Source organism: Hypanus sabinus, chromosome 6, assembly GCF_030144855.1.
Source record: "Hypanus sabinus isolate sHypSab1 chromosome 6, sHypSab1.hap1, whole genome shotgun sequence".
Classification (NCBI taxonomy): Eukaryota; Metazoa; Chordata; class Chondrichthyes; order Myliobatiformes; family Dasyatidae; genus Hypanus; species Hypanus sabinus.
The window spans coordinates 435,709-462,962 of NC_082711.1; the positions used below are offsets into that span (position 1 = coordinate 435,709).

At 49.9% G+C, this 27,254-nt stretch overlaps 2 protein-coding genes and 1 long non-coding RNA gene across 7 annotated transcripts in view; 1 reads left to right on the forward strand and 2 right to left on the reverse strand.

Annotated features, from left to right (window-relative positions):
- The window catches only part of LOC132395227 (plectin-like), a 430,787-nt gene that overhangs the window by 249,041 nt on the left and 154,492 nt on the right, over positions 1-27,254 (reverse strand). Inside the window, exon 1 of one of the 5 annotated variants that reach the window (XM_059971514.1) lies at positions 20,040-20,171. The exons of 3 other annotated variants lie outside the window; for them this stretch is intronic. In XM_059971514.1, coding sequence (XP_059827497.1) covers positions 20,040-20,148 — 109 coding nt within the window. In that variant the 5' untranslated portion in view covers positions 20,149-20,171. Of the gene's footprint in view, positions 1-12,439; positions 12,662-20,039; positions 20,172-27,254 lie in introns of those variants that run through there. One more of the 5 variants, XM_059971515.1, reaches the window with a different exon arrangement.
- LOC132395230 (uncharacterized) lies at positions 11,923-20,200 on the forward strand. The gene is made up of 3 exons (XR_009512542.1): positions 11,923-12,464; positions 13,350-13,406; positions 20,069-20,200. It is a non-coding gene; the product is annotated as an uncharacterized LOC132395230 (long non-coding RNA).
- Positions 23,891-25,070, reverse strand: LOC132395229 (small ribosomal subunit protein eS10-like). Its single transcript, XM_059971519.1, has one exon. The coding sequence runs from the start codon at positions 24,756-24,758 to the stop codon at positions 24,231-24,233; it is 528 nt and encodes a 175-aa protein (XP_059827502.1). The 5' UTR covers positions 24,759-25,070; the 3' UTR covers positions 23,891-24,230.

A 27,254-nucleotide genomic window follows, 5' to 3' on the forward strand; every position in this document is an offset into this window, starting at 1 on the left:
GGATACCTCCACCACAGGAAACATCCTCTTTACATCCACCCTGTCTAGTCCTTTCAAAATTCAATGAGGCTCCCCCCGCCCACATTTTTCTAAATTCCAGTGAGTACAGGCCTAAAGCTGCCAAATGCTCCTCATGTTAACCCCTTCATTCCCGAAATAATCCTTGTGAAACTACTCTGGAATCTCTCCAACGACAACACATCCCTTCTGAGATATGGGACCTAAAACCATTGACAATACTCCAAGTGAGGCCTGACTAGTGTCTTATAAAGGCTCAGCATTATGTCCTTGCTTTTATATTCTATTCACCTTGAAATAAATGCCAACATTGCATTTGCCTTCTTTACCACAGACTCAACCTGTGAATTAACCTTCTGGGAGTCTTGCATAAAGACTCCCAAGTTCCTCTGAACATCTAATGTTTGAACCTTTGCCTCACTTAGATAATAGTCCTTTAGATATTGATCCTTTTACCAAAATGCATTATCATACATCCGCAAACTTTGCTACAAAGCCATCAATTCCATTATCCAAATAATGGAGGAACTTCATCATTCACTGGAAGCCAAACACTTTTATTCCCACTCACTGCCTCTAGTCTGTCAGCCATTCCTCTAGTCAATAGACAATAGGTGCAGGAGTAGGCCATTCAGCCCTTCGAGCCAGCACCGCCATTCAATGTGATCATGGCTGATCATCCACAATCAGTTCCCCGTTCCTGCCTTCTCCCCATATCCCTTGATTCCACTATCTTTAAGAGCTCTATCTAACTCTTTCTTGAAAGCATCCAGAGAATTGGCCTCCACTGCCTTCTGAGGCACAGCATTACATAGATCCACAAATCTCTGAGTGAAAAAGTCTTTCCTCAACTCCGTTCTAAATGGCCTACCCCTTATTTTTAAACTGTGGCCTCTGGTTCTGGACTCCCCCAACATAGGGAACACGTTTCCTGCCTCTAGAGTGTCTAATCCCTTAATAATCTTATATGTTTCAATCAGATTCCCTCTCATCCTTCTCAATTCCGGTGTATACAAGCCCAGACTCTCTAATCTTTCAACATATGACAGTCCCGCCATCCCGGGAATGAACCTTGTGAACCTACGCTGCACTCCCTCAATAGCAAGCATGTCCTTCCTCAAATTTGGAGACCAAAACTGCGCACAATACTCCGGGTGTGGTCTCACCAGGGCCCTGTACAACTGCAGAAGGACCTCTTTGCTCCTATACTCAACTCCCCTTGTTATTGATGGCAGTTATCTTTCCTGTAATGCCATAGGATTTTATCTTAAGCAATAAAGGAAACATCCTCTCTACATCCACTCTATCAAGGCCTTACACTATTCGATAGTTTCAATGAAGTCACTCCTCATTCTTCCAAATTTTTGTGAATACAGGCCCAGAACCATTAAACGTTTTTCATATGACAAGCTATTCAATCCAGGAAACATTTTCGTGACCGTCCTTTGAACCTTCTCAAGTTTCAGCACATCTTTTCTAAGATAAGGGGCCCAAAATTGCTCACAATACTTCAATCGAGGCCTCACCAGTGCTTTATAAAGTCTCAACATTACATCCTTGTTTTTATATTCTAGTCCTCATGAAATGAATGCTAATATCACATTTGTTTTCCTCACCACAGACTCAGCCTGCAAATTAGCCTTTAGGGAATCCTGTACAAGGACTCACAAGTCCTTTTGCCTGTCAGTTTTTTTGCATTTTTTTCTCCATTTAGAACATAGTCAACCCCCTTATTTCTTCTGCCAAAGTAGATGATCATACACAATCCTAAGGGCCCAGCAAATACAGTGCTTGTCTGATAACTATCTCTGATGGATGGAAGAGAGGCCCTGATGATCCTGTCAGAGGTCCTCACAATCCTTTGTAGGGGCCTCAAGTCAAGTCACCTTTTAGTGTCATTTCGACCATAACTGCTGGTACAGTACACAGTAAGAACGAGATGTTTTTCAGGACTATGGTGCTACATGAAACAACACAAAAACTACACTGAACTATGTAAAACAACATATTAAAAAAACTACACTAGACTACAGACCTACCCAGAACTGCATAAAGTGCACAAAACAGTGCAGGCATTACAATAAATAATAAGCAAGACAATAGGCACAGTAGAGGGCAGTAAATTGCTGTCAGTCCAGACTATGAGTATTGAGCAGTCTGATGGCTTGGGGGAAGAAACTGTTACATAGTCTAGTCGTGACAGCCCGAATGCTTTGGTGCCTTTTCCCAGATGGCAGGAGGGAGAAGAGTTTGTACGAGGGTGCACGGGGTCCTTCATAATGCTGTTTGCTTTGCGGATACAGCGGGTAGTGTAAATGTCTGTAATGGCGGGAAAAGAGACCCCGCTGATCTTCTCAGCTGACCTCACTATCTGCTGCAGGGTCTTGCGATCCGAGATGGTGCAATTTTCAAACCAGTCAGTGATGCAGTTGCTCAGGATGCTCTCAATACAACCCCTGTAGAATGTAATGAAGATGGGGGGTGGGAGATGGACCTTCCTCAGCCTTTGCAGAAAGTAGAGACGCTGCTGGGCTTTCTTTGCTATGGAGCTGGTGTTGAGGGACCAGGTGAGATCCTCTGCCCGGTGAACACCAAGAATCTTGGTGCTCTTAATGATCTCTACCGAAGAGCCTTCGATGTTCAGCGGCTCTGATCTTGTGGTCAGATAGTTTGCAATTCCTGTGCCAGATGGTGATGTAGCCGGTGAGGACACTCTCTCAATGGTGCCTTAGTAAAAATTGCCTAAAATGGTGGGTTGCAGGGGAAGGGCTGATCTTTGGGCTGGTGAACTTGTAGGGGTAATTGTGAGGGGTGTGGCATTGGGTGAAGGTTTGGAGGCACTCAGTTTGGTTTCTTAGAGTTCCATCAAGTGTATTCAGGGGGACCTGCCTGTAAGAGGTGGAGCTGTGCAGAGGGCAAGTCATGCAAGTGAGGAGTCAGAGATCCAGGGGCACACCAAGCTAATGTTTCTTACAGCAGTCACAGACCCGAGACAGTTTGAGAACACTCCTGTTCCCACATCTGGTCCACGTTAAACCCTATCTAACAATTAATTTTAGCTGCTTTCGACAGACTGAGCTCAGGCGGAAACAAACTGTGAGTAAGGCATTCCTGTCATGCAAAACGTGTATTTTTAATCCAGGCCAAACCCCACAGTCCACAGACACAGGCAGTGGGGCACTGCAAGACCACACAGAGGCAGTGGGGCACAGCAAGAGCCCACACACTGGTAGTGGGGGACTGCAAGACCCCACACACAGGCACTGGGGCACAGCAAGAGCCCACAAACAGGTACTGTGCACAGCAAGAGCCCACACATAGGTACAGTGTACCGCAAGAGCCCACAGACTCAGGTACTAGGTGAAAGGGGAGCTTGCCCAGGTGGATTGGTGGAAGATACTAGCAGTGATAACAGCAAAGCAGAGATGGCTGAGATTTCTGGGAATAGTTCAGAAAGCACAGGATAGACATGTCCCACAGAGGAAGAAGTTCTCAGATGGCAGCAGTAGGCAACCATGGCTGACAAAGGAAGTTAAGGACTGCAAAAAAGCCAAGGACAGGGCATACAAGGTAGCAAAAGTGAGTGGTAAGTTGGATGATTGGGCAACTTTTAAGAACCAAAAAAGACCATAAGACCGTAAGACATAGGAACGGAATTATTCCATTCAGCCCATCAAGTCTGCTCTGCCATTCCATCGTGGCTGATCCCAGATCCCATGCAACCCCATACACCAGCCTTCTCACCATATCCTTTGTAGCCTTGGCCAATCAGGAAACTAACATTTGCACCATAAATATACACACGGACTTGGCCTCCACCACAGTCTGTGGCAGAGTATTCCATAGATTTACTACACTCTGACTAAAAAAAAATCCTTGTTACCTAAAGAGTTTCTCCTCAAGTTTGTGGCTGAGCTCTCTAGTTCTGGATACCCACAAAAGGCAACAAAAAAGACTATGAGGGCTGACTAGTCAATAATTTAAAGCAGCATACCAGAAGTTTTTTCAGTTATATAAAGAGTAAAAGGAAGATGAGAGCTGATATTGAAACAGTAGAAAATGATGATGGTGAAGTGATAGTCGGGGAGGGGGGGGGATAGAAATGGCAGATGAACTTAATGAGAGTCAAGAGAAAATCTGCAGATGCTGGAAATCCGAGCAACACACATAAAATGCTGGAGGAACTTAGCAGGCCAGGCAGCATCTATGGAAAAAAGTACAGCCCAAAACATCGACTGTACTTTTTTCAACTGAGTGTTGTAGTCAATTATTAAGGATGAAGTTTGGGGTACTTTGAGACTAATGATAAATTAAGTAAAAGTCAGCATGGTTTCTGTAAAAGGAAATCTCTGACATATCTATTGGAGTTCTTCAAGGAAGTAACAAGCAGGGTGGACAAAGCAGAGACAGTAGATGTCATTTATTTGAATTTTCAAAAGGTATTTAATAAGCTGCCACATATGAGGCTGCTTAACTAGATTAAATCCTATGGCATTACAGGAAAGATACTGGCATGAATACAGGAATGGCTGACAGGCAGGAGGCAGTGAGTTGAAATAAAAGGGGCCTTTTCTGGTTGGCTGCTGGTGACCAGTGGTGTTCCTCAGGGGTCAGTATTGGGAACACTACTTCTCACATTGTTTGTCAATGATTTAGATAATGGAATTTGTGGCAAAGTTTGCTGACGATACAAAGATAGATGAAGGGATAGTGCACTGAGGAAACAAAGCAATTGCAGTAGGACTTAGACAAATTGGAAGAATGGGCAAAAAATGTGGAAGATGGAATAAAGTGCTTGGAAATGTATGATAATGCAGCTTGGTAAAAGGAACAATAGTGCAGACTTTTATCTAAATGGGGAGAAAATTCAAACATCAGATGTGCAGAGGGATTTAGGAGTCCTCGCGCAAGACTCCCAGAAAGTTAACTTACAGGTTGAGTCTGTGGTAAAGAAGGCAAATCCAAAGTTCCCTATTTCAAACGGAATCGAATATACAAGCAAGGTGATAATGCTGAGCCTTTATAAGAAACTACTCAGGCCACACAATGAGTATTGTCAACAGTTTTGGGCCCCTTATCTCAGAAAGGTTGTATTATCATTGGACAGAGCCCAGAGAAGGTTCACGATGGTGATTCCAGAAATAAAACGTTTAGCATATGAGGAGCATTTGGCAGCATTGGGCTTGTACTCTCTGAAATTTAGAAGTATGTGGGGGATCTCATTGAAATCTACCAGATGTTGAAAGAACTAGATAGGGTGGATGTGGAGAGGATGTTTCCTATAGTGGGGTTATCCAGAACTAGAGGGTACAACCTCAAAATTCAGAGGCGACCTCTTAGAACAAGAGGAAGAATTTTTTTTAGCCAAAGAGTGGTGAATCTATGGAATGCTTTGCCACAGATTGCGATGGAGGTCGTCTGTTGGTATCTTCAAAGCAGAAGTTAATAGTTTCCTGATTAAGCAGGGCATCAAGGGATTTCAAGTGGAATTAAAGATTATGGGGAAAAGGCAGGTAGGTGGAGATGATTCCATGGTTATGGAATGGTGGAACAGGCTCGATGGGCCAAATGGCCTACTCCTGCTCCTATTTCTTATGGTGAGAGGACAGGTGTAAAGCAGTTGAATGGTATCCAGGATCAGCAATAATGAAATGACAAGCAGATCAATGGGCTGAATGAACTCATTCTTCTCCTACGTCTTATGGTGTAAGAGCCTACAGACACAGGCATTGGGGCACGGCAAGAACCCACATGCGCACACTGGGGCACGGCAAGGGCCCACACGCGCACACTGGGGCACGGCAAGGGCCCACACGCGCACACTGGGGCACGGCAAGGGCCCACACGCGCACACTGGGGCACGGCAAGGGCCCACACGCGCACACTGGGGCACGGCAAGAACCCACACGCGCACACTGGGGCACGGCAAGGGCCCACACGCGCACACTGGGGCACGGCAAGGGCCCACACGCGCACACTGGGGCACGGCAAGGGCCCACACGCGCACACTGGGGCACGGCAAGGGCCCACACGCGCACACTGGGGCACGGCAAGGGCCCACACGCGCACACTAGGGCACGGCAAGGGCCCACACGCGCACACTGGGGCACGGCAAGGGCCCACACGTGCACACTGGGGCACGGCAAGAACCCATGCACACTAGTTTGGCAAGAGCCCACACATGCACACTGGGTCACAGCAAAAGCCCATGCACACTGGGGCACGGCAAAAACCCACATGCGCACACTGGGGCACGGCAAGGGCCCACACGCGCACACTGGGGCACGGCAAGGGCCCACACGCGCACACTGGGGCACGGCAAGGGCCCACACGCGCACACTGGGGCACGGCAAGGGCCCACACGCGCACACTGGGGCACGGCAAGGGCCCACACGTGCACACTGGGGCACGGCAAGAACCCATGCACACTAGTTTGGCAAGAGCCCACACATGCACACTGGGTCACAGCAAAAGCCCATGCACACTGGGGCACGGCAAAAACCCACATGCGCACACTGGGGCACGGCAAGGGCCCACACGCGCACACTGGGGCACGGCAAGGGCCCACACGCGCACACTGGGGCACGGCAAGGGCCCACACGCGCACACTGGGGCACGGCAAGGGCCCACACGCGCACACTGGGGCACGGCAAGGGCCCACACGCGCACACTGGGGCACGGCAAGGGCCCACACGCGCACACTGGGGCACGGCAAGGGCCCACACGCGCACACTGGGGCACGGCAAGGGCCCACACGCGCAAACTGGGGCACGGCAAGGGCCCACTCGCGCACACTGGGGCACGGCAAGGGCCCACACGCGCACACTGGGGCACGGCAAGGGCCCACACGCGCACACTGGGGCACGGCAAGGGCCCACACGCGCACACTGGGGCACGGCAAGGGCCCACACGCGCACACTGGGGCACGGCAAGGGCCCACACGCGCACACTGGGGCACGGCAAGGGCCCACTCGCGCACACTGGGGCACGGCAAGGGCCCACTCGCGCACACTGGGGCACGGCAAGGGCCCACACGCGCACACTGGGGCACGGCAAGGGCCCACTCGCGCACACTGGGGCACGGCAAGGGCCCACACGCGCACACTGGGGCACGGCAAGGGCCCACACGCGCACACTGGGGCACGGCAAGGGCCCACACGCGCACACTGGGGCACGGCAAGGGCCCACACGCGCACACTGGGGCACGGCAAGGGCCCACACGCGCACACTGGGGCACGGCAAGGGCCCACACGCGCACACTGGGGCACGGCAAGGGCCCACTCGCGCACACTGGGGCACGGCAAGGGCCCACACGCGCACACTGGGGCACGGCAAGGGCCCACACGCGCACACTGGGGCACGGCAAGGGCCCACACGCGCACACTGGGGCACGGCAAGGGCCCACACGCGCACACTGGGGCACGGCAAGGGCCCACACGCGCACACTGGGGCACGGCAAGGGCCCACACGCGCACACTGGGGCTCGGCAAGGGCCCACACGCACACACTGGGGCACGGCAAGGGCCCACACGCGCACACTGGGGCACGGCAAGGGCCCACACGTGCACACTGGGGCACGGCAAGAACCCATGCACACTAGTTTGGCAAGAGCCCACACATGCACACTGGGTCACAGCAAAAGCCCATGCACACTGGGGCACGGCAAAAACCCACGCACACTGGGCACGGCAAGGGCCCACACACGCACACTGGGGCACGGCAAGGGCCCACACACGCACACTGGGGCACGGCAAGGGCCCACACGTGCACACTGGGGCACGGCAAGGGCCCACACACGCACACTGGGGCACGTCAAGAACCCACGCACACTGGGGCACAGCAAGGGCCCACACACGCACACTGGGGCACGGCAAGAACCCTCACACGCACACTGGGGCACGGTAAGGGCCCACACACGCACACTGGGGCACGGCAAGGGCCCACACGCGCACACTGGGGCACGGCAAGGGCCCACACAAGCACACTGGGGCACGGCAAGAACCCACGCACACTGGGGCACAGCAAGGGCCCACACACGCACACTGGGGCACGGCAAGAACCCACACACGCACACTGGGGCACGGCAAGAACCCACGCACACTGGGGCACAGCAAGGGCCCACACACGCACATTGGGGCACGGCAAGGGCCCACACACGCACACTGGGGCACGGCAAGAACCCACGCACACTGGGGCACGGCAAGAACCCACATGCGCACACTGGGGCACGGCAAGAACCCACGCACACTGGGGCACAGCAAGGGCCCACACACGCACACTGGGGCACGGCAAGGGCCCACACGCGCACACTGGGGCACGGCAAGGGCCCACACAAGCACACTGGGGCACGGCAAGAACCCACGCACACTGGGGCACAGCAAGGGCCCACACACGCACACTGGGGCACGGCAAGAACCCACACACGCACACTGGGGCACGGCAAGAACCCACGCACACTGGGGCACAGCAAGGGCCCACACACGCACATTGGGGCACGGCAAGGGCCCACACACGCACACTGGGGCACGGCAAGAACCCACGCACACTGGGGCACGGCAAGAACCCACATGCGCACACTGGGGCACGGCAAGAACCCACGCACACTGGGGCACAGCAAGGGCCCACACACGCACACTGGGGCACGGCAAGAACCCACGCACACTGGGGCATGGCAAGAACCCACACACGCACACTGGGGCACGGCAAGAACCCACGCACACTGGGGCACGGCAAGGGCCCACACACGCACACTGGTGCACGGCAAGGGCCCACACACGCACACTGGGGCACGGCAAGAACCCACGCACACTGGGGCACGGTAAGGGCCCACACACGCACACTGGGGCACGGCAAGGGCCCACACATGCACACTGGGGCACGGCAAGGGCCCACACACGCACACTGGGGCACGGCAAGGGCCCACACGCGCACACTGGGGCACGGCAAGAGTCCACACGCGCACACTGGGGCACGGCAAGAGTCCACACGCGCACACTGGGGCATGGCAAGAACCCACACACGCACACTGGGGCACGGCAAGAACCCACGCACACTGGGGCATGGCAAGAACCCACACACGCACACTGGGGCACGGCAAGGGCCCACACACGCACACTGGGGCACGGCAAGGGCCCACACGCGCACACTGGGGCACGGCAAGAGTCCACACGCGCACACTGGGGCACGGCAAGAACCCACACACGCACACTGGGGCACGGCAAGAACCCACGCACACTGGGGCATGGCAAGAACCCACACACGCACACTGGGGCACGGCAAGGGCCCACACACGCACACTGGGGCACGGCAAGGGCCCACACGCGCACACTGGGGCACGGCAAGAGTCCACACGCGCACACTGGGGCACGGCAAGAGTCCACACGCGCACACTGGGGCACGGCAAGAGTCCACACACGCACACTGGGGCATGGCAAGGGCCCACACACGCACACTGGGGCAAGGCAAGGGCCCACACGCGCACACTGGGGCAAGGCAAGGGCCCACACACGCACACTGGGGCACGGCAAGAGTCCACACGCGCACACTGGGGCACGGCAAGAACCCACACACGCACACTGGGGCATGGCAAGAACCCACACACGCACACTGGGGCATGGCAAGAGTCCACACGCGCACACTGGGGCATGGCAAGAACCCACACACGCACACTGGGGCACGGCAAGAACCCACGCACACTGGGGCACGGCAAGGGCCCACACACGCACACTGGTGCACGGCAAGGGCCCACACACGCACACTGGGGCACGGCAAGAACCCACGCACACTGGGGCACGGTAAGGGCCCACACACGCACACTGGGGCACGGCAAGGGCCCACACATGCACACTGGGGCACGGCAAGGGCCCACACACGCACACTGGGGCATGGCAAGAACCCACACACGCACACTGGGGCACGGCAAGAACCCACGCACACTGGGGCATGGCAAGAACCCACACACGCACACTGGGGCACGGCAAGGGCCCACACACGCTCACTGGGGCACGGCAAGAGTCCACACGCGCACACTGGGGCACGGCAAGAGTCCACACGCGCACACTGGGGCACGGCAAGAGTCCACACACGCACACTGGGGCATGGCAAGGGCCCACACACGCACACTGGGGCAAGGCAAGGGCCCACACGCGCACACTGGGGCAAGGCAAGGGCCCACACACGCACACTGGGGCACGGCAAGAGTCCACACGCGCACACTGGGGCACGGCAAGAACCCACACACGCACACTGGGGCATGGCAAGAACCCACACACGCACACTGGGGCATGGCAAGAGTCCACACGCGCACACTGGGCATGGCAAGAACCCACACGCGCACACTGGGGCATGGCAAGAACCCATGCACACTAGTTTGGCAAGAGCCCACGCATGCACGCTGGGGCATGGCAAGAGCCCACAAGCTCACACTGGGGCACAGCAAGAGCCCATGCACGCTGGGGCACGGCAAGAGCCCATGCACACTGGGGCACGGCAAGAACCCACACACGCACACTGGGGCATGGCAAGAGGCCACACGTGCATACTGGGTCACGGCAAGAGCCCCCATCAGGCTGTCTTCATCAAATCCTGATGAAGTGTCTAGCTTTAAATATACTCAATGACTTGGCTTCTACAGCTGTCTATAGCAATGAATTCCACAGATTCACCACTTTCTGGCTCAAGAAATTCCTCCTCATCTCTATTCCAAACAGATGTCCTGCTATTCTGAGGCTGTGCTCTCTAGTTCTAGACTCTCTTGCTAATGGAAACATCCTCTCCAAATCCACTCTATTGAGGCTTTCAATACTCGATAGTTTTCAATGAGATCCCACCCTTCCCATTCTTCTAAACTCCTGTGAGCAGAGACCCAGAGCCATTAAACGCTCCTCAGACATTAAACCTTTCATTCCCTGAATCAATCTCATGAATCTCCTTATGACCCTCTCCAGTGCCAGTACATCTTTTCTTAGAAATGGGACCCACTACTTCTCACAATACTCCAAGGGCATCCTGACCAATGCCTTATAAAGTCTCAGCATTACATCCTTGTTTTTATATTCTAGTCCTCTTGAAATAATGGCTAACATTGCATTTGCTTTCCTCACCACTGACTCAAGCTCCAAATTAACCTTTAGGGAACCCTGCATGAGGGGAAGAAGCTGGTACTTCTTAAATGTATCTAATGTCCCTTCCTGCCTCAGGCACTTCCCCCGGCAGTTGGTCGCCTATATCCATCACCTTCTGTGTAAAATGCTGCCCCTCAGGCTCTCGTTATGCTTTCCTCCTCTAACCTTATTTCTATATTTCTAATTCTTGATTCCCCTGGCAAAAGGACTCTGTCCATCATGGTTTGATACACCTTGAGAAGTCTCCGATGCTCCAAACAGGAAACTCTGCAGATGCTGAAAATCCAGAGTAATACATTCAAAATGCTGGAGGAACTCAGCAGGTCAGGGAAACAAACAGTCACTATTTTGGGCTGAGATCCTTCATGAAGTTGACTGTTTATTCATTTCCCAATATGCTGCCTCACTTGCTGAGTTCCTCCAGCATTTTGTGTTACTGAGGCACTTTAACTGTTCCCCCTCCCAGCCCCCCCCCCACCTGCCTATGTCGTACACAGCTCGCCTCATATTTGACATGTCCATGCTGCTAAAGTGATTATCTGTTGCTGGACTCTCCCCTGGAATAAATTGTTTATTTTGGTTAATCCCAAAATTAAAGACAAATCCCTTCTCACCAAAATGGGGGGGAAAAAACAAGAGATTGCAGGATGTGGGTGAGGATAGCTTGCAAAGGGTTAACAAAGTGAAGGTGACTGACAAGGGCAGGAAACAGAGTAACATAGGTTCACATGGGATTAATGAGGCTCATTCTTGGAGTGACATAAATTCACAAGGGATTAACTAGGTACAGTGATGTCGGTTCACATGGGGCTAATGGGGTCATTCTTGGAGTGATGCTGGTTCACAATGGGTTAAATGACACAGTGACGGTTCACAGGAATTATTGGGACATGGTGGTGCTGGTTCACAAATGGTTAACAGGGCAGAATGATGCTGGCTCACATGGGGTTATTAGGGCAAGGTACTGAAGTTGGTGCATGTGGGGGGTTAACAGGGTAGTTCCTAAAGTGATGCAGTTCATAAGGGGTTAACGGCAGTGATTGGTTCACATGGAGTTAATGGGAAACAATGACACTAATATACAAGGGGTTAACAAAACAGAGTGTGGGTTCACGTAGGATTATTGGGCAAGGCAGAAGTTGGATCATGTGGGGTTAAAAAGGCAGTTCCTAGAGTGACGCTGGTTTGCAAGAGGTTAACAGGGTGCAGTGACGTTCATTGGTGTAAGGTTAACCAGGCAGAGCAGTGACGTAAGTTGACGCGAGGTTAACAGAGCAGTGAGGAAACATGATACCCACCCAGACAGCACATCTGTGTCAGTAGGTAATGGTTAATGTCCCTCTCCCTGGTGTAGCTGCACCACGCTGACGTCTCTAGCCTCTGCCCGCTCCACATGGTGTCCCGTATCCACCAGCACCGGGCTCCCGATACGGCTCACTCCCTCCACTGGGTGTGCTCACACAATCCCTCAGCGAGCAGTATGCACAACACTCTCTCGGCTGACACACCCATCTACAAACCAACTATCCCAAGCCTGGCCTCAGTGAACAGCCACACCCTCCACACGGCATAGCGGACTCTGAACCTTGGCTCAGCCAACACCCACGGCACACTACGCTGTTAAAAGGGCAATGTTACCAATCGCTCTCAACACCAGAACCCCCTCATCAACCGATTAGCAGCAAGAATCCAGGGCAAGGAACAACAGCAGGGGTGGGGGATGGGAAGATAGTGGGGGAGAGGGAGAGTCCATAAGACCATTAGACAGAGGAGTAGATTTAGGCCATTCAGCCCATCGAATCTGCTCCAGCATGGCTCATCTCTGATCCCACTCAACCCCATAAACCTGCCTTCTCGCCATATCCTTTGATGTCCTGACCAATCAGCTACCACTTTTAGATACACCCATGGACATGGCCTCCAATACAGTCTACGGCAGTACAGATTTTGTACTATGGCCACAGATTTTCTGGCTAAAATAATCTTCCTTACCTCAGTTCTAAAAGGTTGCCCCTCAATTTTGAGGTCGTGCTCCCTACGTCTGGATGCCCCCATCATAGGAGACATCATCTATACATCAACCCTATCTAGTCCTTTCAGCATTCAGTAGGTTTCAATGAGATCCCCCTACCAGCATTCTTCTGAATTCCAGTGAGCACAAGGCTAAAACTCTCCAATGCTCCTCATATGTTAACCCTTCCTTCCCAGAATCATCTTCGTGGACCTCCTCTGGATCTTCTACAATGACAATACATCTTTTCTGAGGTATGGGGCCCAAAACTGTTGATAATACCGCAAGTGCAGCCTGACTTGTGTCTTATAAAGCCTCAGTATTAATTCCTTGCTTTTATATTCTATTCCCCTTTAATAAATGCCAATATTGCATTTGTCTTCTAATCAAAGATTCAATCTGTGAATTAACCTGCTGGGACTCCAAAGTCCCTTTGCACCTCAGACATTTGTATTTTCACTCCACTTAGATAATAGTCTGCACTATTATTCATTTTACCAAAATGCATTCTCATACATTTCTCAACATTGTATTCCATCTGCTACTTTTTTGCCAATTCCAATTTTTCTAAGTCCATCTGCAATCACATTGCTTCCTCAGCACTACCTACCCTCCACCTATCTTCATATCATCCGCAAACTTTACCACAAAGCCATCAATTTCATTATCCAAATCATGGACAAACAATGTGAAAAGCAGTAGTCCCAATACTGATCCCTGAAGAACACCACTAGTCACTGGCAGCCAACCAGAAAAGGCCCCCTTTATTCCCTCTCACTGCTTCCTGCCTGTCAGCCATTCCTGTATCCATGCCAGTATCTTTCCTGTAACACCATAGGATTTTATCTTGTTAAACAGCCTCATGTGTGGCAGCTTATCAAATGCCTTCTGAAAATCCAAGTAAATGACATCTGCTGCTTCTCCTTTGTCCACACTGCTTGTTACTTCCTCAAAGAACTTGAGCAAATTTCCCGTTACAGAAACCATGCTGACTTTGGCTTATTTTATCACTAGTTTCCAAGTACCCCGAAAGCTTATCCTTAATAACAGACCCCAACACTTACCCAACCACCGAAGTTAGGCTACGTGGCCTATAACTTCCTTTCATTTGCCTTCCTCCCCTCAAAGAGTGGAGTGATATTTGCAGTCTTCCAGTTCTCTGGGAGCATGCCAGAATCAAGTGATTCTTGAAAGATCATGACCAATGGATCAATTATCTCTTCAGCAACCTCTCTCAGGATTCTGGGGTGTATTCCATCTGGCCCAGGTGACTTATCCATCTTAAGACCTTTCAGTTTGCATAGCACTTTTTCTTTTGTAATAGTAATGGCACTCATTCCTGCTCCCTGACACTCGCAGACCTCTGGCACACTGGCAGTTTTCCACAGTGAAGACTGCTACAGATGCAAGGTACCTATTAAGTTCATCTGCTATTTTTTTTTGTCATCCATTACTACCTAACTAGCATCATTTTACAGTGGTCCAATATTAACTTTCACCTCCATTTTACTCTTCATATAACTGAAAACACCTGATATTATTAGCTAGTTTTCCCTTGTATTTTATCTTTTCCCTTCTTATAGCTTTTTTAGTTACCTTTTGTTGTATTTTAAAAGCTTCCTAATCATCCAACTTCCCACTCACTTTTGCTACCTTATATGCTCTTTCCTTGACTGTTACATAGTCCCTAATTTCCCTTGTCAGCCATAGTTGCCTACACTGCCATTTGAAAACAACTTCTTTTGTAGGACATATCTATCTTGTGTCTTGTGAACTTTTCCCAGAAACTTTAGCCATCTTGGCTCTGCCGTCATCCCCTCCAGTATTCTCCAATCTAGCTGAGCAAGCTCTTCTCTTATGCCTCTAAAATTCCCTTTATTCCATTGCAATACTGAAATATGTGAGTTATGCTTCTCCCTCTCAAATTGCAGTGTGAATTCAATCATATTATGATCACTATCTCCTTGAGTTCCTTTACATTGAGCTCCCTTATAAGTTCTGGGTTATTGTACAACACCCATTCTAAGATAGCATTTCCCTGAGTAGGCTCAAGCATAAGCTGAACTAAAAAGGTACCTCATAAGTATTCAACAAATTCCCTATCTTGTCATCCAATACCAACCTTATTTTACCAACCTCCCTGCATATTAAAGTTGTACATTTCAATTGTGTCATTACCCTTAATACATGCCTTTTCCAGCTCCCTTTGCAATCTCAACCCCACATCTTGGCTACTATTTGTTGACCTATATATGATTCCCATATGGCTTTTTTTAAAAACATAGAAAACCCACAGCACAATACAGGCCCTTCGGCCCTCAAAGCTGTGCCGAACATATCCTTACCTTAGAAATTACCTAGGTTTACTCATAGCCCTCTATTTTTCTAAGCTCCATGTACCTATCCAGGAGTCTCTTAAAAGACCCTATTGTTTCCGCCTCCACTGCTGGCAGCCCATTCCACGCACTCACCACATGCTGCGTAAAAAAACTTACCTCTGACATCTCCTTTGTACTTACTTCCAAGCACCTTAAAACTATGCCCTCTCATGCCAGTCATTTCAGCCCTGGTAAAAAGCCTCTGACTATCCAAATGATCAATGCCTGTCATCATCTTGTACACTTCCATCAGGGTACCTTAAATCCTCCATTGCTCTAAGGAGAAAAGGCCAAGTTCGCTCAAACTATTCTCATAAGGCATGCTCCTTAATCCAAGCAACATCGTTATAAATGTCCTCTGCACCCTTTCTATGGTTTCCACATCCTTCCCGTAGTGAGGCGACCAGAATTGAGCACATACTCCAAGAGGGGTCTGACCAGGGTCCTATATAGCTGCAACATTACCTATTGGCTCTTAAACTCAATCCCACAGTTGATGAAGGCCAATGCACTGCATGCCTTCTTAACCACAGCGTCAACCTGCGTAGTAGCTTTGAGCATTTTATGGACTCGGACCCTAAGATCCCTCTGATCCTCCACACTGTCAAGAGTCTTACCATTAATACTATATTCTGTCATCATATTTGACCTACCAAAATGAACCACCTCACACTTATCTGGGTTGAACTCCATCTGCCACTTCTCAGCCCAGTTTTGCATCCTATTGACACCCTGCTGTAACCTCTGACAGCCCTCCACACTGTCCACAACACCCCCAACCTTTGTGTCATCAGCAAATTTACTAACCCATCCCTCCACTTCCTCATCCAGGTCACTTATAAAAACCACAAAGAGTAGGGGTCCCAAAACAGATCCCTGAGTCACCGACCTCCAAGCAGAATATGACCTGTCTAAACCACTCTTTGCCTTCTATGGACAAGCCAGTTCTGGATCCACAAAGCAATGTTCCCTTGGATCCCATGCCTCCTTACTTTCTCAATAAGCCTTGCATGGAGTACCTTATCAAATGCCTTGCTGAAATCCATAAACATTACATCTATTGCTCTTCCTTCATCAATACGTTTAGTCACATCCTCAAAAAATTCAATCAGGCTCATAAGGCAAGACCTACTTTTGACAAAGCTATGCTAACTGTTCCTAATCATATGATGCCTTTCCAAATGTTCATAAATCCTGCTTCTCAGTTTTCCATTAACTTCCCAACCACTGAAGTAAGACTCACTGGTCTATAATTTCCTGGACTATCTCTACTCCTTTTCTTGAATAAGGGAACAACATCTGGAACCCTCTAATCCTCTGGAACCTCTCCTATCCCCATTGATAATGCAAAGATCATCACCAGAGACTCAGCAATCTCCTCCCTCGCATCCCTCAGTAGCCTGGGACATCCAGTCCAGTCCCGGTGACCTATCCAACTGGATGCTTTCCAAAAGCTCCAGCACATCCTCTTCCATAACATCTGGATGTTCAAGCTTTTCAGTTTGCTCCAAGTCATCCCTACAATCACCAAGATTCTTTTCTGTAGTGAATACTGAAGCAAAGTATAGCATTCATTAAGTACCACCACTATCTTCTCCGGTTCCACACACACTTTTCCACTGTCACACATAATTGGTCCTGTACTCTCGCATCTTATACTCTTGCTTTTCACATAGTTGCAGAATACCTTGCAGTTTTCCTTAATCCTCTCTGCCAAGGCCTTCTCATGGCCCCTTCTGGCTCTACTAATTTCATTCTTAAGCTCCTTCCTGCTAGCTTTATAATCTTCTAGATCTCTATCATTACCTAGCTTTTTGAACCTTTCGTAAGCTCTTCTTTTCTTGTCCAGACTTACAACAGCTTTTGTACATCACCTACCATCCTTTCCGTCTCATTGGAATGTACCTATGCAGAACCTCACGCAAATATCCCCTGAACATTTGCCACATTTCTTCCGTACGTTTCCCTGAGAACATCTGTTTCCAATTTATGCTTCCAAGTTTCTGCCTGCTAGCCTCAAATTTCCACATACTCCAATTAAATGTTTCCCTAACGTGTCTGTTCCTATACCTCTCCAGTGCTATGGTAAAGGAAATAGAACTGTGATCACTATCTTCAAAATGCTCTCCCACTGAGAGACCTGACACCTGACCAGGTTCATTTCCCAATACCAGATAAGTACAGCCTCTCCTCACCTAACAAACTCCACCCTATCTAAACCCCTCACTCTAGGGAGTTGCCAATCAAAAATTTGGGAAATTAAAATCTCCCACCACAAAAACCCTGTTATTATTACAAATTTCCAGAATCTGTCTCCCTATCTGCTCCTTTTAACTCCCATGCAGTTTCTTAACTCCACCCACAAAGATTGAACATTCACTGGCACAATGCTTCAGCTGCATGCAGTCCATATCCCAATCTCTGCACATGGTCTGTATCACCCCACCACCAATCTCTGCACGTGGTATTGGTGGAGATTGTGGAGGCATTAGTAATGATCTTTCAAAACTCATTGGGCTCTGGCATGGTGCCAGAGGACTGGAAAATTGCAGACGTCACTCCACTCTTCAAGAAAGGAGGAAGGCAGCAGAAAGGGAATTATAGACCACTTAGCCTGACTTCAGTGTTTGGGAAGATGTTGGAGTCATTTGTTAAGGATGAGGTTGTGGAGTACTTGGTAACACAGGACAAGATAGGACAAAGTCAGCATAGTTTCCTCAAGGTAAAATCTTGCCTGATAAACCTGTTTGAATTCTTTGAGGAGATTACAAGTAGGATAGATAAAGGAGATGTAGTGGATAATTGAACTTTCAGAAGATCTTTGACAAGGTGCCACACATGAGGCTGTTTACCAAGATAAGAGCCCATGGTATTTCAGGAAAGTTACTGACACAGTTAGAGCATTGGTGATTGGTAGGAAGGAGGCAGTGAAAGGGAATAAAAGGATCCTTTTCTGTTTAGATGCCAGTGACTCGTGGTGTTCCAGAGGGGTCGGTACTGGAACTGCTGTTTCACTCTGTTTGTCAATGATTTAGATAATGGAATTGCTGGCTTTGTGGCATGAAGATAGGTGGCGGTGTAGACAGTGCTGAGGAAGCAATGTGATTGCAACAGAACTTAGACAAAGTGGAAGAATGGGCTGATGGAATAGCCTGGTGGGAAATGTATGATAATGCATTTTGGTAAAAGCAACTATAGTGCAGACTATTAATAAAATGGGGAGAAGGTTCAAACATCAGAAGTGCAGAGGGACTCCCAAAAGGTTAATTTACAGGTTGAGTCTGTGATAAAGAAGGCAAATCCAATGTTGACATTTATTTCAAGGGGAATAGAATATAAAAGCAAGAAGGTAATGATAAGGCTTTAGAAGAGACTAGTCAGGCCACACTTGGAGTAGTCAACAGTTTTGGGCCACATCTCTCAGAAAGTATGTGTTGTGATTGGAGAGAGTCCAGAAGAGATTCACAAAGATAATTCCAGGAAAGAAGGGGTTAACATATGAGCGTGCTTGGCAGCTTTGGGCTGTATCATCCCCCAATCTCTGCACGTGGTCTGTATCATCCTCCAAACTCTGTACGTGGTCCGTATCATCCCCCAATCTCTGTACATGGGTCGTATCATCCCCCAATCTCTGTACATGGTCCATATCATCTCCCATTGTCTGCACGTGGTCTGTATCCCCAATCTCTGCACATGGTCCATATCATCCCCCCTCCAATCTCTTCATGTAGTCTGCATCTCTTCCCCCCCCCCAAACTCTACACATGGGCTGCCGACGACAGTGGTGGAGGTGGATACGATAGGGTCTTTTAAGAGGCTCCTGGATCTTAGTAAAATATAGATAGGGCTATGGGTAACCCGAAGTAATTTCTAAGGTAAGTACGTGTTCAGCGCAGCACTGTGGGCCAAAGGGCCTGTATTGTGCTGTGGGTTTTCTGTGTTCTATGCTTCTCACCTCACCTTCTGTTACCAACTTGTTCACAGCACAACTCACCCCCTGCACAAAGATTTTCAATCACTGCATGCTTCGTCCTTTTAAGAAGCCCCCATCCCCACTATGTTAACAGCCCTTCTAAGCAGGTCCTCACAAAGCATAGAGCACTTTTAAGCAGATCGCATTTGGTATATTTACCAAATAGGTTGATAGGTTATTGTTTAATCAGGGATAATAAATTAGCTATGGTGGAATGGCAGAGCTGGCGAAGGGCTGAATGGCCTAATTCAGCTTTTAAGTATTCCCATGGTATACATAGTCCTTTTAAACCAGTCCCCATAATGTACATATTTTAAGCCAGTACATAACCCTTTTAAGCGGTCCCCACTGTACATAACCCTTTTAAGCCGGTCCCGTTTGGTGATAGCACGACGGGTTGCCATGGAGACGGACAACACACTGCTTCAATTTCCTTTGTTAAATGCCGACTGTTTGTTTAAATCAGCTGATATTGGCTGCCGGTGGCCCTTCCCAGCTCGCTTCAGCACCCCGTACACACCCTCCGCCCTCCTTACCTGATCTCTGCCTCTGCTTCTTCCTCCAGTGCCAGACCACCAGCAGAGTGACAACATGTCCCACTACCACCAAAGAGGGCAAGATCCGGCCTGTCGAACCCTGAGGCATGGGAGGGGTGTGTCTGAGTTCCACAGCCCGGAGAGAACCAGACTAGAGCGGCGGATCACCGGCAGGAGGAGTGGCAACTGCAGAGGGACTACAGGCCCTGCCCAGTGTCTGCAATGCAGCAAAGTCACTCCCTCCCTCACTCCAAGTCCAGCGTCAACCGGCAATCCACGCCACTAACCCACACACGAAGGCTGTAGATCTAGGATAACCCAGGACAGAGAGCACGGGAGAGACTGACTGACGACAGTCCCAAACCAAACACTGCACAATGTCAGCCTGAAGGCAGAGAGTGCGCTGTCGACTCAAACCATAGCACACGGTTACAGGCAAACTCCCCACACCCTCCGTCCAGCTCGATCTCAATCTGTCTCTCGTTACCTATCGGTCTGTTTCTCCCTGCAATTGTCCCTACGTCTACTACAGACGCTCCCTCTTCCTCCCTTTCTCTCTCTCCCCACTACCCCTTCCTGTCCCGTCTCTCCCTCTCCTCTTCTGTCCTCTCACCCTGACCTCTCCTCCCTATCTCGCTCTTCCAACTCCCTTCCCTTTGGTCAACTTTCCTGCTGCTCTGTTTCACGGAGTTTATTGTCCTCTCTTTCTCTCACTCACACACAGATCACAACCTGTTTTCATTACAGGTGTCACCTTTTCAAAGTAACCTATTCTTCCAAACCAGCACAGACGCCAATAGTTCCCTGGCACCCAGCCAGAGGAGACCAGGAGGCGGCGACACGAGTATTTTAGGATAAGTTGCACTTTAGTTGCTGCCAGTAAATTCAAAACAGATGCCAACCCACTCCATTTAAAACGAGAAAAGTATAGGCATCGCATCAAGGTCATGGATACACCTACCAGGAATTAGCTTCATTCACCTCGACGCCTACAAGCCACAGATGAGGAGGCAGTAGGAAGGGACGAGGGAGGCAAAGAGCTGGAGAAAGAGAGAGGGGTACACACACCCGCCCCCAGCTGCGGCTCGAATACAGGACAGAAGACCACAGACAAGAGCTGTGTTGTCCCCTGTGAGGGGCAGTGGTTATAAATACCCTCTGATTAAAGTCTGTGCACATGAGAGCACTGCTCAAGGACTTGGCAACACACTGACACTGAATCTGGCTGGAGTGAGCAGACAAGACACACTAAACCTCAAACACCAACTGCTCACACTCAGCCACACAATTTGATCACACTTACCCTGACACACCAATACCCTCACATTCACCCTGAAAAGGTGACTCCCTCACACTCACAGTGACCCATGACACCCTGAGACAGTGACCCATTACACTCACCCCAACACACCGATACTCTCACATTCACCCCGAAAAGGTGACCCCTCACACTCACCCCGACACATAGATATCCTCACTCACCCAACACAGTAACCACTCACACTCACCCAGCCACACAGTGACTCGTCACACCCACAACACACCGATACCCTCACACTCACCCTGACACAGTGACCACTCACACTTAACTTGACACACCGATACTTCACCGACACACTGATACATTCCTGAACTGCTCAGGCTCTTTAGCCCATTGTAAGTGTGTGATAACCAATAAACTAAATCTCCTCTACCCATACATGATCCACATTCTCTACACAAGATATCATTGTACTATCTGTTCAGAACATTCCAGGCACCCACCACTCACTGAGTAAAAAGACTTGTTTTGAACCTCTCCTTTGAAATTAACCTCTCTGACACAAGGCATTGATGGTTTGTAGAATCAGTACAGCAATGTCAGGCCGATTGGCCTTACAACAGTTGTGGGAAATGACTCACATCATATACTCTGTGCTTGATTAGACAGAGCCCCTTGCTGCCTATGATTACACAGACACCTGTCTGTATACAGTTACACAGAACCTTCTCTGCATAGAAATACACAGACCCCTGTCTGTATACAGTTACACAGAACCTTCTCTGCATAGAAATACACAGACCCCTGTCTGTACAGTTATGTGGACCCTCTCTGTGCATGACTACATGGATCCCAATTTGCGCATGACCTTACAGGTCACACTCAGTGCACAATTCACATTGTCAACTCTATGTATGGTTAAGCAAGCCCTCGTCTGCATAAGGATATGTGGGCTATATTCTGTGTATGGCTGCACAGACATCAGTCTGGACATGACTACACACTTCCCCTGCTGTGTACAATTCACATCTTCCACTCTGCGTACGGTTGTATGGTTCCAGATATGCCTGTGACTTACATCCCCTACTCTGAGTACGTTATGTGGACCCTTGTCTGCGCACGATTACATGTGTCCCTGACTGCCAATGACTTACATGCCCTACTCTGAGTATGGTCACATGGAACCCTCTCTGCATGCAAACACATCACACAGTCACCTCTCACTTGATTTTACATTCCTCATGAGCACTGAAGAACTGTCGCAGGCTGTGATTATAGAGCACTACGGCACAGAAGAGCGATCGTCGAGACACATTTGGAAATGCTGGGCTGTGTAAAATCTGGCTTGGTCCCACACAATATTAGAGTGGAGTTCTGGGGAGTACAGGGTGGCTGGTATCTCTCTGCACTCTCTCCAAGATGTGCAAACCTTCCCCCAAAGTGAGTCAGCACAACTGCACACAGAAACAAGAGAAAATCTGCAGTTGCTGGAAATCCAAGCAGCACACACAAAGTGCTGGAGGAACTCGGCAGGTAAGGCAGCAGGCCTCGCCGCCTGGCCTGCTGAATTCCTCTAGCATTTTGTGTGTACAGCAGTATACAGGCCTCTTACTGAGGCTGATCCTATGGTTTATAAAGTTCTTCATATACAGACATTCGAGAGGGTTTAGATAGGTACATGGATGTACAGAGGCATATGGACATTGTGTAGGCAGAAGGAATTAGTCTAGGTAGGTCCTCTGGAACCTTGTGTGTCTCCTTCTGCACCTCCTGACCTGTCCTGCCCCTGAGTGAACACTGCATATTCCCCCAGCCCTGTTCCTGTGTCATCTCTCCTCATTCTCCCTACAACACTTCCCCGTTTCTCAATGTCAAACAGCCACCTGTTCACCCAGTTTTTATTTTATTAAGTTTCCGGATCTGGGCCTCACTGGTAACACCCAAGGTTTCTACTCTGGTTGGCTGGGTGTCTCACCCAATGACTCCATGAGAGGGTGTGACGTACAGACTGGATCTCCACCCCAATGGCACAGTCAGCAGGAACTCTCCAAATGCTCTTTCTGCCCTTTGTACTTCAACATTCAAAATAAATTTATTATCCAAGTATGTATATATCACCATATACAACTCTGAGATTCATTTTGATGCAGGCAATCACAGTAGAATAAGGATTCAAGAGAATCAATGAAAAACAATCAATGTACTAAAGGTAAACTGCAAATTCAAAATAAATAAATCATCATTATTAAAGACTGATCATCCTCATTATTAGATAAAACTCCTATAAATGCCCTGAAGGCAAACGTGTCCACCCTCTGGTGCACAGACAGGCTCAGCTTCCTGTCAGTGTCCTGACTGAGGCCAGCTAGGGACCACCAGCATTTGAAGATTCTCTCCAAAACAGGAAGAGGCACTAGACACCAATCACTGTCCTCATATACATGCACATTGATATGTGCACTACCATGATACATGTACACACAGACTGAAAAGCCCACCAATCAGACTGTGTATGTAGTCAGCAGGTTCGCAATTCCATCCCCCAACACCCGGAACACACACACACACACACACACACACACACAAAAAAGTCCTGTAATCACCTTCTCATCTAACTCCACGCTCTGGCCACCCCTAACTAACCAAACCACCACCAGCTCACAGCTTGGAGCAGGGTCCCACATATGGTACTTGGGGGGTGGGGAACAGAACGTGTGAAAGGGAATCAAGGAAAAGAAATGGAGGTTAGAGATCAGTAGAAGGGAGAGAAAGTGGGGAGAAAGAGGAGGAGGGGGAAAGTCGGGAGGGGAAGGTGGACAGGGTTGAGGGGGAGGGGAGAGCGGGGGGAGAGAGGGGAGGGGAGAATGGAGAGGTAGGTGAGCACATCACATGCACAGAGGGGGTGTGGCAACATGCAATCAGGGTCAGTGCTAACCTGGCAGAGTCCTGTCGAGCCTTGGCCGCTGTGGGGACCCTTTCTCTCTCAGCTGGTTGAGTGGCCGGTACTCCTGGTTGTCATGCCGGCCAAGGGAGGAGGAGGAGGAGGAGGAGGGAGTTGACTGAGTGGGGGAGGGAGCAGGCCGGGTGAGGCTGATACGGGATGCAGGCTGGTGCGAGAGCTGAGGTCCCAGCATGCGGCCTCGGAGTCTGGCCCTGGGTATGGGCTGCAGTGGGGCTGGAATGACATGAGGTGGGAGGTGGAGGTATTGCTGTAGGAAGACCAAGCCCTCCTCAGTCAGGTACCAGTAGTGATGCCTCCAGGTGAAGGTCTTGCGGACCAGGCCACGGGAACGCAGGGAGCCCAGTGCACATAGCACCTGCAGGTTGGAAACACCGTGCACCTCGGGGTGCTGAGAGCGAGGGCAGCGGGTGTCCTGGGCCACCAACACTCCGTCCCTCAGCAGCACCTCATAGATAGCCCTCAGCTGGGGCAAGGGCATCAACATGCCTGCAACCATGGTGTGGGGCAAGCTGTGGATCAGCCTGGGTCAGGAGGGGGAGAGTCAGCAAAGGGTCAGGGTCAGTGGAGAGCTCAGGGGAACCAGCCTCGCAGTGGGACTGGACAGCAGACACCCTGGGGTCTGTTTAGTTCACGCCGGCTGGCTGAGGCAGTGAATGGGCAGGAGGGAGAGCAGGAAAGCAGCCACACACTGACAGCTCAGTTCTGTGTCTGGAGGTTGGCCAGGCGGTGAATCAGGATCTGAGGGAATGTCGTCACAGAGACAGAGACAAGCCCAGTAGTGGGAGCACGAGGTTGGCCAGGAGCCAAAGTCACGGCTGGCTGTGTGGGAGGGAGTGATGTGTCCTCAGGCCTGTCAGCTGGGGCACCACCCTTTCCCCAGATGCATCTCTGATACACTACACTACCCCCCCCCCACTGACACACACACACACACACACACACCCCCCCCAACCTGCACTCACCACTCGCTCAAAGACATACAAACATACCCCAGATTCCCTCCGAGCCCACAGGACAAAGAGCACCTATAAAAGGCACGGGAAGAGCATGCTCTGCTCCTGATTTAACACTGGTATTTCAAAGTCCAGAATAGTCCTGTCATTATGGGAATTGTAACTCGAACCAGAGTAATCAATCCGTAGCCTCCCCGGGTAAGGCTCCCAACACACCCCAACATAATCCCACTGACATCTCCCCCACACAGACAACACTACTCCCACAACATCCAACAGCACCCAACTCACCACTGAACACTGCTCACTGCCCAACAGCACCCAATCAAACCCACTCCACCACACCCTACAAAACACTACTCCCACAACACCCAACACACTACACACTCCACCCACCCAGGTCACTGTCATCATCAGTGACCCAGTGCCAAGCAGGTCTGTGAGACGTGGACAGGGGCTCAGTGACCCTCAAGGGACAGGGTGAGGGGGGGGGGCTATGTTCCGGAGGGGTGGGCACAGGGAGGGAGAGGAACAACAGCAGAATAACCCTTAGGTAGGAGACAGTTCATTCACTCCTTCTCCACATTAGCCCAGACAACCAGGCTGAAGAAAGCCCGGGTCCCACTACTGCTGACAACCCCCCCAAACCCCTAACCCTCCTGAACATCTAAACCCCACAATTATTGTCACTTCAAACTCAGGCTGCACTGTGACATTCTGCACCATGCTCCATCACATGCCTGGCACTGCATTTATTGTATCAAAGGTCCTTTGGCCCAACTATTCAATGCTGACCAACATTCTCATCTAACCTAGTCCCTTTCCATAAGACATGGGAGCAGAATCTGGCCATTTGGCCCATCAAGTCTGCTTCACGATTCAATCATGGCTGATCCTTTTTCCCCTCCTCAGCCCCACTCCCCAGCCTTCTCCCCATAACCTTTGAGGCCGTGTCCAATCAACGATCTATCAAGCTCTGCCTTAAATACACCCAACAACCTAGTCTCCACAGCTGCCTATGGTAATAAATTCCACAAATTCACCACCCTCTGGCTAAACAAATTTCTCTGCATCTCTGTTTTAAATGGATGCCCCTCTATCATAAGGCTGTGCCCTCTTGTCCTAGACTCTCCCACCAAGGGAAAAATCCTTTCCACATCTGCTCTGACTAGACCTTTCAACATTCAAAAGGTTTCAATGTGATCCCCCTCATCCTTCTGAATTCCAGCGAAAACAGACCCAGAGCCATCAAACATACGTCCTCGTACGATAACCTTTTCATTCTCGGAACCATCCTTGTGAACTTCCTCTGAATACTCTTCAGTGTCAGCACATCTTTTCTTAGATGAAGAGCCCAAAATTGTTCACAATAATCAAGGTGAGGCTTCACCAATGCCTTAAAAAGCCTCAGCATCATATCCTTGCCCTTGTATTCCAGATCTCTTAAAATGATTGCTAACATTGCATTTGCCTTCCTCACCACCAACTCAACCTGCAAATTAACCTTCCAGGTGTTCTGCACAAGGACTCCCAAGTCTCCTTGTATCTCAGATTTTTAAATTTTCTGCCCATTTAGAAATTAGTTTGCACATTTATTTCTACTACAGAAGTGCATGACCATATTGTATTTCAGCATTGTATTTCATTTGCCATTCTCCTAATCTGACTAAGACCTTCTACAGCCTACCTGTTTCCTCATCACTATCTGTCCCTCTACCAATCTTTGTATCATCTGCAAACTTGGCAACAAAACCATCTATTCCATCACCTAAATCATTGATATACAGCATAAAAAGAAGCGGTCCCAACACTGACTCCTGTGGAACCCCACTAGTCACTAGCGGCCAACCAGAAAGGGATCCTTTTATTCCCACTCACTGCCTCCTACCAATCAGCCAATACTCTAACCATGCCAGTAACTTTCCTGTAATGCCATTGGCTCTTAAGCTGGTAAGCAGTCTCACGTCTGGCACCTTGTCAAAGGCCTTCTCATCTGACCTACACCCATTCCCACCCAACCTCGTCCCATTCCCATCTAA